The sequence below is a fragment of the Macrobrachium nipponense genome, chromosome 3, assembly GCF_015104395.2.
Source record: "Macrobrachium nipponense isolate FS-2020 chromosome 3, ASM1510439v2, whole genome shotgun sequence".
NCBI lineage: Eukaryota > Metazoa > Arthropoda > Malacostraca > Decapoda > Palaemonidae > Macrobrachium > Macrobrachium nipponense.
Window position 1 is genome coordinate 21,040,946 of NC_087202.1, and position 19,080 is coordinate 21,060,025.

The following is a 19,080-nucleotide window of genomic DNA, read 5'->3' on the forward strand; positions in this document are numbered from 1 at the left end:
CGGAGCGACGGAGTAGCGACGGCGGGGGGATAGGAGGCAGTCCCCCACCCCCACCCTTACCATCCGGCCGGACCGCGAAGCTGAGAGGTCGAGTCCAGTCTGGGTCTGTCCCGTCCCTCTACTCCCTCCGCCTCAGGGGAGGGGGAGGCAGGGAGGGCGAGGGCTTAGGGGTATGCGGAGCGAGGAGGCGGGGGCCAGACCACCCTCCCCCCGACTCTATGGAAGAGCGGGAGGGGGGAAGGAAGCATGGGAAGATGACTGGACAGGCGTCGGCCTGCTGCTCCGTGATCACGTAGTGACCACGGGGCGGTAACAACAAAACAATGAAACAATAAGGCCCAGAAAAACACAACCGGCTGATCAGGAGAGATGCTATCGGGAAGCAACCGAACTGAAGAGCGGTAGCATATGGGCCCTATGGGCCATAACCTAGGCTAAGTGAAGCCAGACGCTACACTAACATAAACATAATATAAAATAAATAAATCATGAAGAAAGAGAACAAAATAGTAGGAGAAAAAAAAATCCAGGAGTGTACGACTAACCCGAAGGAAAGTCTACCACTCAAAGCTAGCCGCCGGGGCCGATACTAAGAGCCGTGGCTAGGGTCTGGATAGAAGGAGCCTACATAAGGTAAAAAGACATGCATGCATGACATAAACCGTGTAGACTGTACCCTAAAACAAATAGGATGATTAAAAATAGAGCGTACTAAAGTAAGGGAATGTTCTGGGTATGGGAGACCAAGAACGAACCCGCCACGAGGCAGAACCAATGCTGCCATGCTTCCGACCTAGAGTTCGTATTTATACCTAAAAAACGGCAAATACGGGCTCAGGGACGGAAAAAACCAAATAGCAATAAACATGAGTACTGTTACTTAGCTGCTGCGATGGCTGCACGCTCCATGAAAAATAAATCCAAATTAGGGCACAAATAACACAGAGTAAAAAAGGGCACGTGTATACAGTGTGCGCTAACTGAAAAGGATGGCCACCAGAGGCGCAGCAGTCGGCAGCATGGGATGGAGTAGTAGTAGTTGCTGCCCACTCTGTGGGTCGGCTATCCTCTTGTGGGATTTTGTAGTGGGAGATTTCTATTGGCAATCGGCTCGTGGTAGTGGTCTTCACTTCGCCCCAACGTAGTGTTCATACCGACACCCTCTTGGAGGGTGAGCGAGTCAGTTGTACTGACCTTTTTCTTTATTTATTTATTCTCTGGTATGTGTTAGTACATTTACCCTAGAAATAATAGATTAAAAGGGATATTTCGCGCAGCGACACGAGCTGAGCCCAGAAATATATTTTTATATATATATTATTTTCCTTTCTTTTGCCACGGAACTTGCGAGTTCATGTGGCCGTCCCGGGTTACTTCGTGTACCCCCCACTCCGGGTCATACAGCTCCGGGTGGTTTTAATTATTATAGTCCCCGGTGGGGGGGGGGGGACGTAAATATATGAATATATATATCCTATATCATTATTTTTTTAATATTTTTTATATAAATTATTTCAGTTCCGGCAATGCTCCGGCATATTGAACATTATTATCATAATAATCCTATAAGTTTGTGCAATTGTTCTCATATATTATTGCACTTACAGGCCACTCAGTGTCTGGAGCCGATCTACAGGATCTGTGCAACCATGATGTTTGCCGGAACCATGCCCCGTGCGCAGTATTGCTTACCGGTTCCGTAGTCTGGCATCACTGTAAAACGGCTTTGCCTGCTACGACTTGTACAACAGGTTACCTGTTCGATAAGTTACCGCACTGCTTGTTCTATACATATTGTGATGGAATTATATTACACTACTTGGGTTAGTGTTGAAAAAAAAAAAAAAAAAAAAAAAATGAAAAAAAAAAAAATAAAAATAAATAAATAAATAAATAAATAAAACAATAATGAATAATAATAATAATAATAATAATAATAAATAAATAAATAGATAACTAAATAAACAATTAAAATAAAATAAATAACTAAATAATAATCAAATAAATTACATATAATAAATAAATAATTAAAATTTCTGTAAATTAAATTACATTAATTAATCAACATATTAAGCATAATGTTCAAAGATTTTACTCGAAATTGACCACACATTCCTTGCATTACAGACAGAGCAGTCTGTTAAGCATGCTGCACTCTCCACCCTCAAGGTCTGGGTTGGAGGTTTTGGACAGAACGTAGGGGTAGCTAAGCCTTTTTTTATGCTACCTCAAGATATGGCAGCCTCCCCAGCCGGGAAAGCTGCCGGACGTTGACCCAAAAGTCGCAGCACAATTATCAAATAAATTCAAGATTCAGTTATGGAACAGCAAGAGGCAGAATTGCCAGGAACCTTGGTTTGGAAGAAGTCTCACTTGAACTAGTGAGGATTTGCCCATTACACTAGATATGGTTACAGGTAACAGTGTGTTAATGAGGCTAGCCTAGTTGGTCACCTGGGGTCTTTCCTCGAGTGACTCTGATTTCTTCCTCTCCCTTACTCCAAATTCCTTCATGGGTTTCACAGGAGGTTTGCCCCCTCCCAGGTCGCATTCCTTCTCTGTGATTCCTAGATTAAAGAGAAAACCTTCGGGTAAAACCTTGCTTAAAAGCCAATCAGACACAAAGCCCCAAGGCCTGGGCAGGTGCCAGAGGTTCATACACATATTAAACCTAGGATGAGATCCAAGGCCTCAAGGAGAGGAAACTATTCCCATTGCCCCTCAAGTCCCATCCCTGCAAACGTCTAGAGGTCGGATACCTCATAAGGTACCGTAGGGAGGGCTGGAAGGTTCCCCTTTAGTCGGCAAAGACCTGTTCAACACGAATATTTTAAATCAGGCCAGTAGTCTTGCTAGCTTAGTCAGTTCAGTCGCAGCAAGGTTTGAAAGGGTGTTTTTTAAACGTTTACGTGCACAGGACTCCCTGATTGCAGGTCTCAGACAGGAGTCGGCAGTTCGGCACCTCCTAGTAATTTGGTGCAAGGTCAGAGCATGCCTGACGGGTCCACGTTCCCTCCGTTCCACCCATGGTGATTTTTGGAGGGTAGTGAACTTCGCTCCGCTCCGTTTGTCAGCGGGATGTTGACTGTAGAAGGTTGTGGTACACATAGACTCGAGGATTTCGAGTTATTTCCCGAAAGGTTATGGCCACCATTTATAGCTTATGTTAGGCTTATGGAGGCAGCTTCGATTAGAAAGGACAAGGTCTCCAAGGGGACTGTATCCTTTCTAGCAATCAGGCTCATCAAGTATAGATATGGAGCCTAGAAGTGGATCTGCTCAAATACTAAGGTAACAACATGACGGGGAACTCCTTACCTTTTACATCAAAGGTAGCAGGATTTACCCTTCAGGCAGTGACTCGGGAAGAGACCCAGCTTAGCGAGACAGATTCCACATCATTGCTACCCCCAAGGTAGAGAGAGTTTGTGGGAAGTTTGCTGGCTACATTCTCGGCAGGCAAGCTTAAGCCAAACTGTGCAATCAACTTGTTTAGTGAGCGCCTCTGTCAGACGCACTGATCCAAGCCGGATTTGATGCTAGGACACGTCTTGCAAGGTCTCTTAACTCTCTAGTGATGACGAGACGGCGGTTCTGGAGTATGCTCATGAACCCGCTGTATAAGGTCATTGCGAGTAGTTACTTTTTAAGCATGCAAATGTGCCTCGTACGGCTTTGCGGTTACTAAGAGAAATGGCAAGAAGCATGTTCTATCCGAGGCTACGATCAGGCACGAACCAACAGCTTCTGGCTTCCTCAATCTGGGGTGCAGATCTCTTCCAGCTTCGGCAGTAAACGAGGTTCAGAATGAGGCATCACATTTTAATCAAGCATCAGATTGCGTTGGGGCATCCCTTTCAAAAGGATATTTTTAAGAGTCTCTTCCTCCCCCAGTTTTAAGGACTAGGAAAAGTCAAAGAAGGTACCAACCTTTCCAAGTTCCGCAACAGCACCCTGTGCTATAAGCTGTACTAATTCAGGCAGTTCCCCAACCTTCATCTTCTAAGACTCAGCCTCGGCAACAGCCTCAATTTGTCTCCCTTTCGCCGTCGGCTAGCCAACAGGTTCCCCTTTCGTCAGAGTGGAGGAACCGGAGCCCAAGGGCGAGCTAGAGGTGTCTATGGTTCAGGAAAGGAACCCGACCCTCATCATCTCAATGAAGTTCCTCAAATAGGGAGGAAGGCTGATCTCTTTTAACATCGTTGAGAGTTCAGCAGCTGGGCGGAAAACATAGTATCTATCTATCAGCATCCAACCCAAGGGTTGATGGATTACCCCAGGGACCTTCTCCAGAAGGGAGCAGTCTCCAGGACAAAGAACTTAAAATTCAAAAGTCGTCTATTCAGTGTCCCAAGAAAGGGACCGACCAAGGAGGGTGATCTTAGACTTGTCCCGTTTAAACTTGTACATTCCTTGCGACAAGTTCTAAAGGCTGACCATCTCTCAGGTACGGGCCTTACTTCCCCCCCGTGGGGGCGTCACTACCTCTATAGGTCTTACAGACGCCTATTATCATGTCCCGACGGCTCAGCACTCCCATCCATTCCTGGGCTAATGACTTGGTTTAGCTGGAAACTAGGGAGACAGCTACGGGAGAAAGGCAGAATGCTGGGATGGCTCTGCAAAAGTCTATTTTATTTCAGTGTTAAAGTTCCAGGTTGCAATGGGTGAGTTGTCATACTTTAGCCAAAGGGATGGCTTGTTGTCTGTTTGACATTTTGTAAAGATGTTCCATTTCTTTTGACTTTGTCTTTACAATTGTGTGTGTGCTTACTAGTGTGTTCTCCTGTCTTTTAAACAGGCGGTTCTAGTGAGGGGACAGTGTGTCCTAGTGAGGGGACAGAGTGTCCTAGTGAGGGGGCCGAGTGTCCTAGTGAGGGGACAGAGTGTCCCGTGTGGAGGGAACTATAATATTTTGGAGAAGAGATAATTGGTGTGACTAATTACTGATTAAGACATTTATATACTGGGGGTTATCTGAGTTAGTTGTCTGTGAGACTTGAACTATTATCTTTCCATTGATGATCTTGTAAGAACTTGAATTATTCAACTCTAAGCTTTACTTTGAATAAACGTATGTATTTTTGTAACTCCGACTCTAATTTAATGACCTGATGGAATGGAGAGAGAGAGAGAGAGAGAGAGAGAGAGAGGAGAGAGAGAGAGAGAGAAGGTTAAGCCAGTGATCGCCTGAGAGAGAGAGAGAGAGAGAGAGAGAGAGAGGTGGGGGGGGGAGAGATTGAGTGTAACCAGTTCGCCTTAACGCAATGGCTTAACATATACCAAATGTTAAATACCGGAGCAGCGGATAGGTTAACATATATACGTATATATATATATATATATATATATATATATATATATATATATATATATATATATATATATATATATATAGTGCGTGTTTGTGTGTGTGTACTTTATTTAGGAGGATCAACATAACAATTATTTTGTAACAGTTCATATTATCAAAACGCGTTACGACTCGCATTTATTTTATATGTTGTAGTCCTTGAGTCCTTTAACTTTATTCACTAAATGAAAATAATTATATAATAGTTTATGTATGATGTTCCACATAGGGGGAATGGGGTTCACGTTAAAGGCCATCTTTTGTATTTTTTTTATTTTTGCGTCTTGGGTATAAAAAAGTGAGGTAACGTAACACAACCATGGAAAATTTTCTCTCATAACATTTATGTCAAATCTCATGAAAATTCCCACTTCACGAAGACTAGATTTGAATGAAATAGGTGTGAATAGTGGTAACAAAATGATACATAAAGATGATATCCTAAGAACCTAATTATAATGATTTGTTTTTTTCAAAGTTGAGGCACAGACCACGTCCCATTGCTTTAGGATAGTTGCCTTATAATTTCCAGATAAGGTTAACAATCGAGGTGAGTATTTCTAAATAGAAATAATTACAATATGCGCCAAAGTGTAACGAGGATTGTATCGTAACAAAAAAAAAACAAGAAGATAGTTAATTAACACTAAAGTTAAACAAAATAACAGGTAAACATGAACTAGAGAAACGTCAAATCAATAGCAATGTCTCTGGAATGTTTTGGAACTGAGACTGTAAATACAAGTTGAAACAAATATGGAAAAAAGAATTGAATCCACCTTTATCAAACAACATCATTATTTCAGTGCATACAAATCTTATAATTATGCTGAAGATTGCCGACACTTCTTTGGGTTCTATAGCTTATCTACTAAGTTTTTCTAAATTATTTTTTGCGGAATCTTTACAGTAGTAAGGTTGGAAAGTCCCAATCCAGTACCTGAGTCATTGCTAAAGGAAACTATTTGTTGTACTCTGGGGCAAGGCACCAAAGAGATCATTGTTTTATCGGATATATGTGAGCAAATAAAAAAAAGTTATTTCATCATCAAAAGTGTCGTCATCGTCCTCTTGCGGTCACGTCGCCCTGATTGCATCACTAGCGATTGCCGTTAAGCGACTTTCCATCATGTTTTGCTGATTCGTGATGCACCGAGGCAAGCGACAATTGCGCGCACTTCCTGAAGAACTTTCGGCAGTCGCTTCGTATCAGGGCCTGCGTTGCTGCCCTCAGTAAATCTCTTGCCGTTGCTTTGCCCTGGCCCTCTAGACCAGGCAGCTCTCTCCTCATCTGGCTGAAACGAAGGATAAAATTGTAACGAGGATTTATGAAATTGTTGTATTTTGAGTTGGGAGTTACAGATTTTAATGACCGTTGGATCCCTCACGATCTGTATAGGTGACCTGGATGTGAGATTTGAAATTTTTTGGCCAGAAATAGTATGTTTGTATTTATGTACGTATATACATGTATACAAAAATAAATAAATACATACACACATACATATATATACATATATATATATATAAATATATAAATATATAAATATATATATATATATATATATATATATATATATATATATATATATATATATATATATATATATTTACACACACACACACACACACACACACACATATATATATATATATATATATATATATATATATATATATATATATATATATATATATATATATATATATATATATGCACTACATACACACACACAATACTACATACATACACGCATCATTTGGGGGTATGTGTGTTAGTGTATCTGTTGGTCTGTGTGGATATATTCAACATAAGAGGACACCTATAACACGGAGAATTAATGAAAGTTAGGGTTTCACAACTGGGGTTAGGCCTCTGTGAGTAGGCCTGTGACAACTCCGTTCATTCTTTTGGGCACTTGGGGAGGTGGGGCCTCGCAGATGAGACGTCGGCGGCACTCCGGACCCTCGACCCCGTAAAGTTAAAGCCCAGGCTCTTTCCAAAAGACCAAGGGCGTTGGTGAAGTCTCTTCTGTAGCGGCCCTTTTCCTGTAGAAGGAAGCGAGGGTCAGATTTGGTTATATATATATATATATATATATATATATATATATATATATATATATATAAATATATATATATATATATATATATATATATATGTCTATGTATATATATATATATATTATATATAAGATATATATATCTATATATAGATATATAGATAGATAGATATATATATATATGTATGTATGTATGTATATATATATAGTATATATATATATATATATATAATATATATATATATCGTATGTATGTATGTAGGGATGTATAATATATGTATGTATTAAATATATATATATATATATATATATATATATATATATATATATAATTATATATATATATATATATATATATATATATATATATATATAAAACTGAAGGAGAGTCACATTATTTGACGAGATACAATAGTTTGGCAGCGTTCACGTTCTCAGACCACCAATATTCGGAGATTAGACGTTTAGTATATTCTCAGTCGCCATGTAATGTGTTGTGGTCGATTTCATTTTTCGGAAATCAAGTCTGATAAATTGTACCTTCTATGAATTTTTCCTTATCTTGGTACTCCCAATCAACACCTGTTTCTGATGTTTCTCAAGTTCCTCTCTATAAAAGTATACCTGCCGTCAATTCTATATCTTCCCTTGGCATTGGCAATCGCCACCCTTCTATTGCGGTCCGTTTAATTTTTGTAAATTCTTTTTCATTGAAAAAGCGTACGTGTCCTGAATTCTGTCTTACCTTGGTACTCCCAGTCGCCGCCCCATGACCGCCCTGTTGAAGCCGAGTAGTAAAAAATGTAGAGGAGAATGGCGGCCGAGATGAAAAACACGCCCAGGGCCAGTCCGGCAGTCGTGACGAGGGTGGTACTGTTGTAGGCGTAGACAAAGAATCTTGCCTTCTCCTCCAGGTCCCTCAGCGTCAGAGAGTTAGCTAATTTAATCAGGGATTCCATATTTCCTGGAAGTAAGAGGCAGTTACAGAAACGTTCGGGGGTTATTGATGGAGAGGCTACATGTATATCATTAGAACCCTCCCAACACTTAACTGGGATTTCATTACAAATTATTGATAGCATCAAAATAAGGATTTTGTTGTTGCAACGCCATGCACAGAATCCAATCAGCTGTGGGTCTTTAGCAGGTCGGTATTGGCTGTTACACATCGGAGATTTTTCTAGAGAGGAGAGCGCGTTTTTTTCGTATTACATTGCATATTTGATGTCAGGAGTTGTTGGTCCTGTCACCAAAGGATAACAAGATCATTCAAGCAGGTTGGGGCGAAAGAAAAGTACTGGTTATTTGAGTTGCGTCTCTCTCTCTCTCTCTCTCTCTCATATCCGGAGTTGTGTATTGAAATTAGTAATTAGGAGTGCATGTCAAATATAAGAGAGAGAGAGAGAGTAATTATTAGTGTTGGTAAGCTGTTGAGCATGCTGAAATTTTACCTGTCAGAAGGAAGGGAAGAACAATTAAACAGAAAGGTAAAATTTCAGCATACTTAATAGCCCTAGTAACACTAATGATTGCTCTCTCTATCATTTGAAGACGTTTTGTATTCGTGTGTATTTTATGTAAGAAACGTCATACCCGCTGTTAACTAAAATGTGAAATAAAAGAATTATTATTACCCTCTCTCTCTCTCTCTCTCTCTCTCACACACACATACACACACACACACACATGCAAATATGTGACATATACTCCGCCTTATTAATTTCAGAATATAATTCCTAAAACTTATTGTTCGTGTGTGTATGAGAGAGAGAGAGAACTCAGATAACCAGTGTTTTTCTTTCGCCTCAACCTGTCTGGATGATCTTGTTATCCTTTAGTGACATGACCAATCTCCTTATGTGAAATATACAATATAATACGAAAAAACATTCTCTCCTCCAAGGAAATCCTAGATATGCAACATCTAATAGTATTTAGATCTGCTAAGGAGCTAAAATTGATCGAATTATATACACTGTCGTCAGAACAACAACGAAGATGTTTATTTTGATGCTATCAATAATTTGAAAAGCAATCAGTGAATCTCAGACGTCAGAGGTAGAGACGACATCTCCAAGATGAGTCATTGACCTTGTCTGCTACACCTGTGTATGACAGGGAGGTCAATATTTCAACGGCCGGACCACCTTGAGTCGTGAGTGATGAATAATTTGTTGGGGTGATGAATTCACCATAAATTCACCAATGATTTTTGGTAGAGTGCCGACCTCTCAGAAGTGTTGATTTTTCTCTACTTACCTCTCTTTTCACCAGTTACGATGTTCAACAGTCGACTAATAACTAGGTACGTCATCACTGCATAGTGGAAAGAGGCATAGCTATTCCCCTCCTGTACTTGCATGATAAAAGGAATCGATGGTGGGGGGGGGCGTTTGGTTAGTGAGCGGAGAATGCTTCTGTCGCACCACAAGAACTAGTATATATATTGTATGTATGTATATATATATATATATATATATATATATATATATATATACACACACACATATATATATATATATATATATATATATATATATATATATATATATATATATATATGAATAACTTGATCACGAAGTATATAAAACGTGATGCTATGTATAAATAAAGGTTTTTTGCTACGAAGGAAAAAATGAAAAAGCGAGATAGCCGAGTACTTTCGTTCCTATTCGGACCCTTTACTGAGGCAAACTGATTCTACAAAGAATACCATAGTCAAAAGAAGGCTTATTCTGGCCACCATCTTAATATTAAAATTTCAATTTTTTCTTCTATGTTCCTACGCGCTTTGCGTATCACGAGTCCCACAATACCTGGACCAAGAATACATATAAAAAAATAGGAAACGATCTCTGCTACCCACCTCATTTAATTGATTTATGTTATCAAAAAGCTCATAAAAAGTTTTATAATGTTGCTATTAATGAAAAGAAATGCCTAAAAAATGTACTTATCTTTCCTTAATTTTCGTGTTGAAATTTTGAAACCATAAAATCAATATTTAAATGTTTAATGTTAATGTAGTGTTCTCTTATAACAATACCATTAAAGATATGCTAATTAAGAATAGTCCCGTAACAAATAACAACATCATTTACAAAATTCCCTGTAAGGATTGCCCATCGTTTTACGTTGGTCAGTCTAGTAAAAATTTATGTGTTCGGATTAAGCAGCATATGTATTCAGTTAGAACAGCCCAGACTTCAAATGCACTGTTTATCCATCTGAGTGAAAAATCTCATTGTATTAATTGGGGTGATACCTCGGTAATTGCTAGATCTAATGATTATGTTTCAAGAAATTTTACTGAAATTAGCAATTATACAAATCTCTAATAAAAACAACCTAAATCTTAGTCTGGGAATGTACCATTTGGACCCATATATTTGTAAGATGTTTATGAAGGACCTCAAAATAAATGAACAACTAATAAATTAGTCCCACATGTATATAGTTATTATTTCTTTCTCTCTCTCTCTCTCTCTCTCTCTCTCTGGTTCGATATTCTCTCTCCCTCTTTCTCTTGCTCGATATATATATATTTATATTTTCTTTCGTCTTTTCATTAATAATAATTTTTGTTGGGAAAATTTGTGTTAAAATTCATGATATTAAATTGTATATGCTCCCGTGTTGTTTTCAAATGTACTTTTTTCTGGAAGAATCACTTGGTTTACTGCGGGTATCCTTCAAGGTGTGGCTAGCCTATGGCGACTCCTCTCTGTAGAGTGAAAATCGCCCTTATGGCTAATCTGGTAGTGTCAGTTTGTATATTAAGCCTTCTTTTGACTATGGTGTTCTTTGTAAAATCAGTTTGCCTCAGTAAAGGGTCCGAATAAGACCGAAAGTACTCGGCTATCTCGCTTTTTCATTTTTTCCTTCGTGGCAAAAAAACCTTTATATATATATATATATATATATATATATATATATATATATATTATATTAGTATATTTATATAAACATATATTCAGAGGCCTGTAACTACTGTAATGCATTAATTTCATTTTTAATATGCATGGCTGTACACTGCTACCATTACATTTGCAGTATCCATGCCCATACACATGCAATACTCACAATTGCATTATGCGTATCCGTACATACTGCAGTAATTGCGCGTTGCAGTTTGCATGGTCTGCATAACGCATTAATGACATATCGAGCAATAGAGTATGCACCCCTGTACATTATGCAGTACGAGAGATGTGGTGCAACGGTTGTTCTTCGTACAGACCTCAATGTCTGTGGTCAGGTTTCTAGGTTTCAGTGCTTGTCTGACCGCAACTGTCCGTAACGACCACGGCTACGCTAAGAGCAACGGTTAAGGTCACAGTATCTATACGTCATCGGTCAGCTGCGCATCCCCTCTGTTTGTTTACTCTGTAGCTTTGCAGTTTTCACTAATAATAATAATAATAATAATAATGGTATTTTCGTTGATGTCACTATTCACAGGTTATAAAACGTAGATATTTGTAGTTGTTTTTATTTAAATGTTCTTAAATGTGTATATATATATATATATATATATATATATATATATATATATATATATATATATATATATGTATATGTTATATATATATATATATATATATATATATATATATATATATATATATATATTAGCCAACAATACAGATTAACGTAGTCTCTTAAATAAAATTCCCTAATCTCGTCATACCAATCTTGTCCTTTACTATCCATTACTATATTTTTTTTTATTTCCAAGCTTTCGCTGGCTGCATTTTTTTTTGTAGAAATGTTTGATTTTCTTTGACAAAAAGATACGGAATAACTGGTTTAATTCGATACATAGATCTTTGCAATGAGATTAGTTTGTCATTCAGCATGCAAGCAGATACACTATATATATATATATATATATATATATATATATATATATATATATATATAATACACATACACATACATACACATACATACATACATACATACTTACATTCATACATAAATACATAAATAGATAATATATATATAAAATTATCTCTTAATTTATATATATATATATATATATATATATATATATATATATGTATGTATATATATATATATATATATATATATATATATATATATATATATATTAGAAACTTAAATTAAGAGATAGTTTTTTTATGATAATTAATAGTTTTTATTCTTCCACAAGTTCTATTACTTAAGGGATATTCCTTTCAACCCCGAAAAAAAAGAATATAAACATTATTATATAAATACTTAAAATTAAGGATATTGTGGTAATAAATATATCTACTGGCCTTCGGTAATGCTCTGGTTATCAGTAATAAGATAAAATAGGTTTCATTTTTTTTATGAACCGTATTTCAGATAACTTATCATTACAGACAGAAGTAATTCAGTAATTGCTCTGTGGCACGAGAGTCTCTTGGTCATTGTCTCCGTTTTGTGGTAACGAGGCAAGGGACACCGTTTGACATAACTGGTTATACGTCTGGCAGTCATTCCAGTCTCGACCGTGTTTAGCTGCAAGAAGTAGGTCTCGTACGGCAGTTTTGTCCGTGTCAGCCGGAGTGGCCGTACTTGTCAGAATTCCGTCCTTTACCTGACTGATGGGAGAGAAACGAATTTCAGTCAGATGTAGTCTGGAATAGTTTTAAGGATGTAAGATGAATCTGTATGAGGCTCCGATGCTGTTTTGAGCGTATAGTGATATTTGACACATGCTGATAGGTAGTTTTGCTGGCATGCGATTGTCGGTGATATATATTTTTGTGAATGTAGATGCAAGTAAGAGAATATATTTGATGAATAATCATATATATATATGTATGTATGTATATTATGTACATACATACATATATATATATATATATATATATATATATATATATATATATACATACATGCACACGCTATTTATGTATATGTATATATATGTATGTATGTATGTATGTATGTATGTATGTATGTATGTATGTATGTACTATGTATATTACCTGATAAGGCCCTTCAGGGTGCCAGACACTTTTTCATTGATATCTGTGGCATTTGAAAGGTGAGCTTCGCATGAAAGTCGTCGGCGACACTCTTGTTCCTGAGCGCCGTAGAAGACCCACGATTTTTCGAGAAGGCCGAGTATGGCCTCAAATCCCTCATCCTTGTCATCGCTCTTGCTTCCTGAAGGAGAGTGGATTTTTCACAGTTACGGTTCCTTTATGGAATTTTTTTTTTTTTTTTTTATGATTTTTTTCATTTGAACTTTTGGTAAATTCATTGGCTGCGATGATCTTATGCTCATATTAGTTTCAGTTACTGTGAATAATTAAAATGAGTTTGTATGGCTTGGAGCCGAACGTAATATTATGCATGTCAGGCCATATTAGCTAATAGTTGAAGATATACATAGGGCAAATGATAATTTCAGGACACTGACCAGTAGGATCCTTGCTTGGGATATTTAGTACACAGAAGAATTACTTAGCTTCGAATCTAATTTAGTATAGAATTGTTCTCTCGCCTGAAACCCACCTCCTCCGTATTGCCACTGTCCTCCCGACCGCCCAGAGCCGGAGGAGCTGGCTGCTTGTTCCGTCTTGTAGAGGTAATAGAGGAACAGAGACAGGATGACGAGCACTGTGCCCAGTGCCAAGCCTCCGGTGTAGGCAATGGTCGTGGCATTGTATGTCTCGATGAAGTACCGTGCCTGTTGAACGAGGTTGCCGTTGGCGGACGTTGCGTTTGCCAGACCTGCCCGGGATGCCATTTTCCTCTCCTGTAGCAGAAGGGAGAGATGATGTGATTTCTTCAGGTTGACAGACAGAGGAAGGGATGGGTAGGTCCAGTTGGGTCTTCATGCTGGTGCGTGGGTATTCATGCCACCGACGGCTTCCTTTGCAAAAAGCTTCGTTGGTTATGGAGGGGGTTTTTGCTGGTCTAGGATAACTTTGTTCATGCAACATCCATCAGTTCATGCACGGTGTAACTAATTCTTCTAGTGTTCGAAATGTATGCGAAAAGTACGGGCATGTGTATATTTAACTTCACACATGCATTATACATATATTGTCATTCGTAAATACACAGCCAATCACTTCGCGGTAATTGTTTATTGTTTATTTTTTTCAGGCATCAGTTTGCATTTGATTAAGCAAAGGCAAAAGTTATTATTTCAAGTTTTCTCAGATTTCGAAGATAACATTTTATTTCCGCCAGAATTGTAGCTTATAAGTTTTTAATCTTTAATCCGATTGAGTAAGACCGCAATATCCTAATTGTTTCGAGGGAGTAGCCTAATATTTTAAATGAAACTAAGTTTTAGTTACTTATTTATTTATTTTTTTTTGATAAATTGCATTTCCTATGGATTTAAGTAACCTAATTCAGTCATTTCGTCCATTGATTTTTTTGTGTTTTCATTTATTTTTTTTATTTTTAGATTGGAATACGTTATTATATGTAATTCCAGACGATAAAAACACAGAGAATGAAAAAGAGATCCGCTTATGTGCGTGACCGAAGCTATAAATCTTACCGAAACCGCCCCTTCCGTGCACTTGAATATCTCCCAGAGAGAGAGAGAGAGAGAGAGGGAAATCAGTTCTGTCAGTAGCAATTTCTAAAACTAGTTAGGAATTACGGGGCTAATTCATGCAGCGAGCGAAAGTAAACACGAGTTTCTCTACCGTGTCTGAGCCCGCGAATCCTCATATATAATCATTCCGCACCTGTGGCGTGTTGAAGTCTGGGCTTCATCGGTTCAATCAATGAAGGGAGCATAGTGCGTGGTCATATCTTCCATCACTTCTCGAGTGTTGAAGACTATACGGCATCAGTTGATTATCACCGGCAGCACTCATGCAGACAAAATGTAAAGATATTTATGTGCACTATTTTATTTATATTTTTCGGGGGGATTGTCGTAAAAGACCTACGAATGAGGTGCGTTGTAGAAAGGTAGATTTCGGGCACAATTTTCTGTGTCGAAAATGACGACAATGGGTTCAGGTCCGCAATAATATCGCATGTGAGTATAAAGTCTTTAATGTATAATAAAAGCTTTCGAACCTTGTACTAGGTTCATCTTCAGTCAAGATTGTGGACCTGCAACAAAGGTAGATTTTATTCTTTTCGAATGTAGTGTGTGATGATGATAAGGCACTTCAAGACGATCTGTTTATTTTCCACGAGTTGTAGATCCTTTTTACCATGCAATGTAGTTTTCTTTAATACAATGTAGGTACTAAAGTTGTTCTCTCTATGAAATTCATCGTTAATTTATTCATGTAATTTTTATAGAAATTAAATGGGAAGAATGTTTGAAGGGCAGTTGACAGTATTTATATTTACTAAAAGAACTATTAATACAAGCCATATTATTGACGTTTTCTTCTTAACGGTATATTATCATTGTAATGTAATGCAGCATCCATTAGGCGAAATCTAAACGAACAAAATTCTTATGCAATTATCAGTATGGGGTCAAAAATTAATCGCGTATATAATATGCAGCCGAGGCGAAAATAAAGAGTGAATACATAATTTAGAGAGTTTTTTATTGAAAGCAATATAAAACCATCACGTGTATAAGGATGAAAAAGTAAAAATTCAGAGCACGAATTCCTATGAATATTCGGCTGGCATCCAACGAAGTGTCATTTATTGAAAGAGCAGTGCCAAACTTCCCTTCGAATCGTCATTGACAAAACCTTCTCTTTTTGGTTTTGCTTTTGCGTCAGATTGCTTTGTTGGTCGTACATCGCGACAAAAGCAACTTAGTAAGGCAAAACAATTGTTTGCAAGCCGTTAGGCAAAGTTACATCCAACTGTTGTGCGTTCCCCTTTACAAGTTTTATTCCGTCAAGTTATTCATTTATTCATTCATTCAAAGAACAGTGGTGCACCTGAATCTCGTGTATTTGTAGATATTCAAACATTAATACTTTCCGTTCCACGCTCTTTCAGTTTACGTGTTATTTTAAAGCAAAGGGCGGCGAAGTATCTGGAACCAGTGATATTTTGTATAAATTTTAATAGGAAGATTAATATTTACTTGTACGTTTGCATAGTTTGTTACAGTTTTGTTTGTTTATTACAGTGTTTTTGCACCTTGTTTTTCTAGGTAATAGATGAGATTTTATTTCATAACATCAATTCTCTTTTTCATTATACAAACATTTTTAGTTTCCTTTCCGAATTTATAATTTTATTTTCTATTTCAAATTACAATTTTAAATTTAATGTACAGTATTTTTGCACGGGTTTCATTCCGAAAGTTTAATTTTAACTATTGTTTAAAGGGTACAAGTGGATATTGTGAATTAGTAAACCAAAATCAATAGCACCTAGGGATATAACCCAGTAAGGCTATAGAAATCTTAACATATTTATGGAGATTCGTTTCTTATAATTTATTTGAATTTAATGAAGTGTTCATGGATTTTTGTTGATTTATCTGCAAAGAACATTTTTATTCTTTGCGATTTAAGTTTTATGTAGGTAATATGTTTGAGGTCGAATGTGGCGAGTCACTCCCAAAAAGAGAGGGGAATTAGACCAGCAACCTGATATGGGAATCGCTCTATAGCGAAGAAACATATATTAAAAGAAAGGAAAATGTGTCTTCTTCGAGTAGGTCTGCAGCAAGGAGGCATGCCCGCACGTGTTGGAGGCTTCTGTTCTCATGTTTGTTCGAGAGTACTCAGGTAGGTGTGTAGTGGAACTCCAGCACACGGGCATCGTCAGAAACGTCGCATATTATGATGTAACATTTCGTCTAGATCCTTCTAAAAAGTTCCTGTCGAGGGACGATGACATTCGCTGGTTAAGCTCCGCCCTTTTCAGCCCGCCCCGAGATCAACGTATTTATTTATGACCCAGGGGAAGTAGAAATAGATCATCAGAGATAAGTTCAAGGAAGGGACGAAGGATAAGAGAGGAAGAGGACGCACGAGAGAGAGTGTGAACGGAAACGAGTAAAGTTCGCAGTTCGTAGTCGGAGAGAGAGAGAGAGAGAGAGAGAGAGAGAGAGAGAGAGAGACGAGGAGAGGGCGAGAGTGAGATTCGAGTGAGAGAGAGAGAGAGAGATCCCGACGTCGAGTAACCCTTCCAGAGAAGAAATGTCCTGTAAGTGGTTTTGAGGAGTAACCCGCCCTTCAAGTTTCAAGACTAAGGAATTCCTCCCTGCCGTACGAAGACAAGCCCTCTGGAGTTTCTACTGTCTCTTTTTGTGAAGCCCTCACTTCGAGCTCTGATCACAGCAGCTGCTAGCCTGCTAAACCGGCCAGCAGGTATTTCATTACCGCACTGTTTCCCCCTTTTACATATTGTCAGATTTAATTTTGTTATGTAAATAGGAGAAATCATTCTGCATTTATCTTTGTTAATAAGCTTGTGATAAACTTGTTAATAAGCTTGTAAATAAACTTCTGTTCTGTTTGAGTTTCTTTCTATATTCGTATCCCGAGTTTCAATTGTTGGTGTTGAATCCTTTTTGTTTATTATAATAAAGAACCTGAGCTGATCTCGGTCCGTAACACAGCCCCATCTTGATGTTATCCTCTTGAGAAATCCCTCTTAAGGGAAATGGCTCACTGTGTAATTTACGCACAAACGTTTTATAAATGTTTTATTTTAAATAAATATATTATTAAATAATAATATATTATATTATACTATATATATAGTAATAACTATATATGTATATTATATATATATATATTATATATATATATATATATATATAGTATATATAATATATGTTTATATAATATATATATATATAGGTTATTATATTATAATATATATAATAGAACAATAATGGAACATTTTTCCTTAGTTATATAATAAATGTCACCCTGCCTTAGATTGGTTCCCTTATCACTGCCTTTAACTTTCTTTCCTGATAACACACGGCTGCCGATTTTAATGGATCACGAAGATGTAATGGCATGCTATTTATTCTTACCAGTTGCGCTAATGTATTTTCTCACGCTGATACCTTTTTCAGATGAGGGAGGAATCACACCACTCAACGGGGAATTCCCCTCACATGCCCTTTTGTCACGATTTGGGGATTTCGTTGATGCCCATTGCATCATCTTCGGGATTTAGGTTGTGGAGTGGAGATGCAAGTTGAGCACTTCCGCCTTCCTCGTCGACCTGATTGATTGGTTTAGGTCATCTGGCGTTACAACGCTTATGTGGTCTTCGACGTCGTTCCTTGATGTCGGGCTTCTATATGCAGGATAGGTCTCTGAATACCATTCGAAATGGTTATTTTATTTAAGAGGATGTGGCGACTACCGCCCTCTTGGAAGACTGGCAGAGTAAACAGAAGGCTGTACCTTGTTTGGGTCACGTTTCCTAATAGGAAATAACCGCTGGGGAAAACGGGAACCATTTCGGAAATGTGTCTTTTCTCAGTCCGAAATGTTAACTAATTGGAGGAGTTTCTCAGTCCGAAACGTTAAAACATTGAAGGAGTTTTTAAGTCCGAAATGTTAATTCATTGATCGAGTTTCTCAAGTTTCTCAGTCCGAAATGTTTATTCATTGAAAAAGTTTCTCAAGTTTCTCAGTCCGAAATGTTTATTCATTGAAGAAGTTTCTCAAGTTTCTCAGTCCGAAATGTTTATTCATTGAAAAAGTTTCTCAAGTTTCTCAGTCCGAAATGTTAATT

General features: G+C 37.6%; 1 protein-coding gene across 1 annotated transcript in view; it reads right to left on the reverse strand.

Moving 5' to 3' along the window:
• Positions 1 to 12,631: 12,631 nt before the first annotated feature.
• The window catches only part of LOC135222171 (uncharacterized), a 35,785-nt gene continuing 29,336 nt past the window's right edge, over positions 12,632 to 19,080 (reverse strand). Inside the window, exons 2-4 of the mRNA XM_064260329.1 lie at positions 13,933 to 14,176; positions 13,401 to 13,581; positions 12,632 to 13,010 (exon numbers count right to left, since the gene is read on the reverse strand). Of these exons, the coding sequence (XP_064116399.1) occupies positions 12,800 to 13,010; positions 13,401 to 13,581; positions 13,933 to 14,167 (627 nt within the window). The 5' untranslated portion in view covers positions 14,168 to 14,176 and the 3' untranslated portion in view covers positions 12,632 to 12,799. The remainder of the gene's footprint in view (positions 13,011 to 13,400; positions 13,582 to 13,932; positions 14,177 to 19,080) is intronic.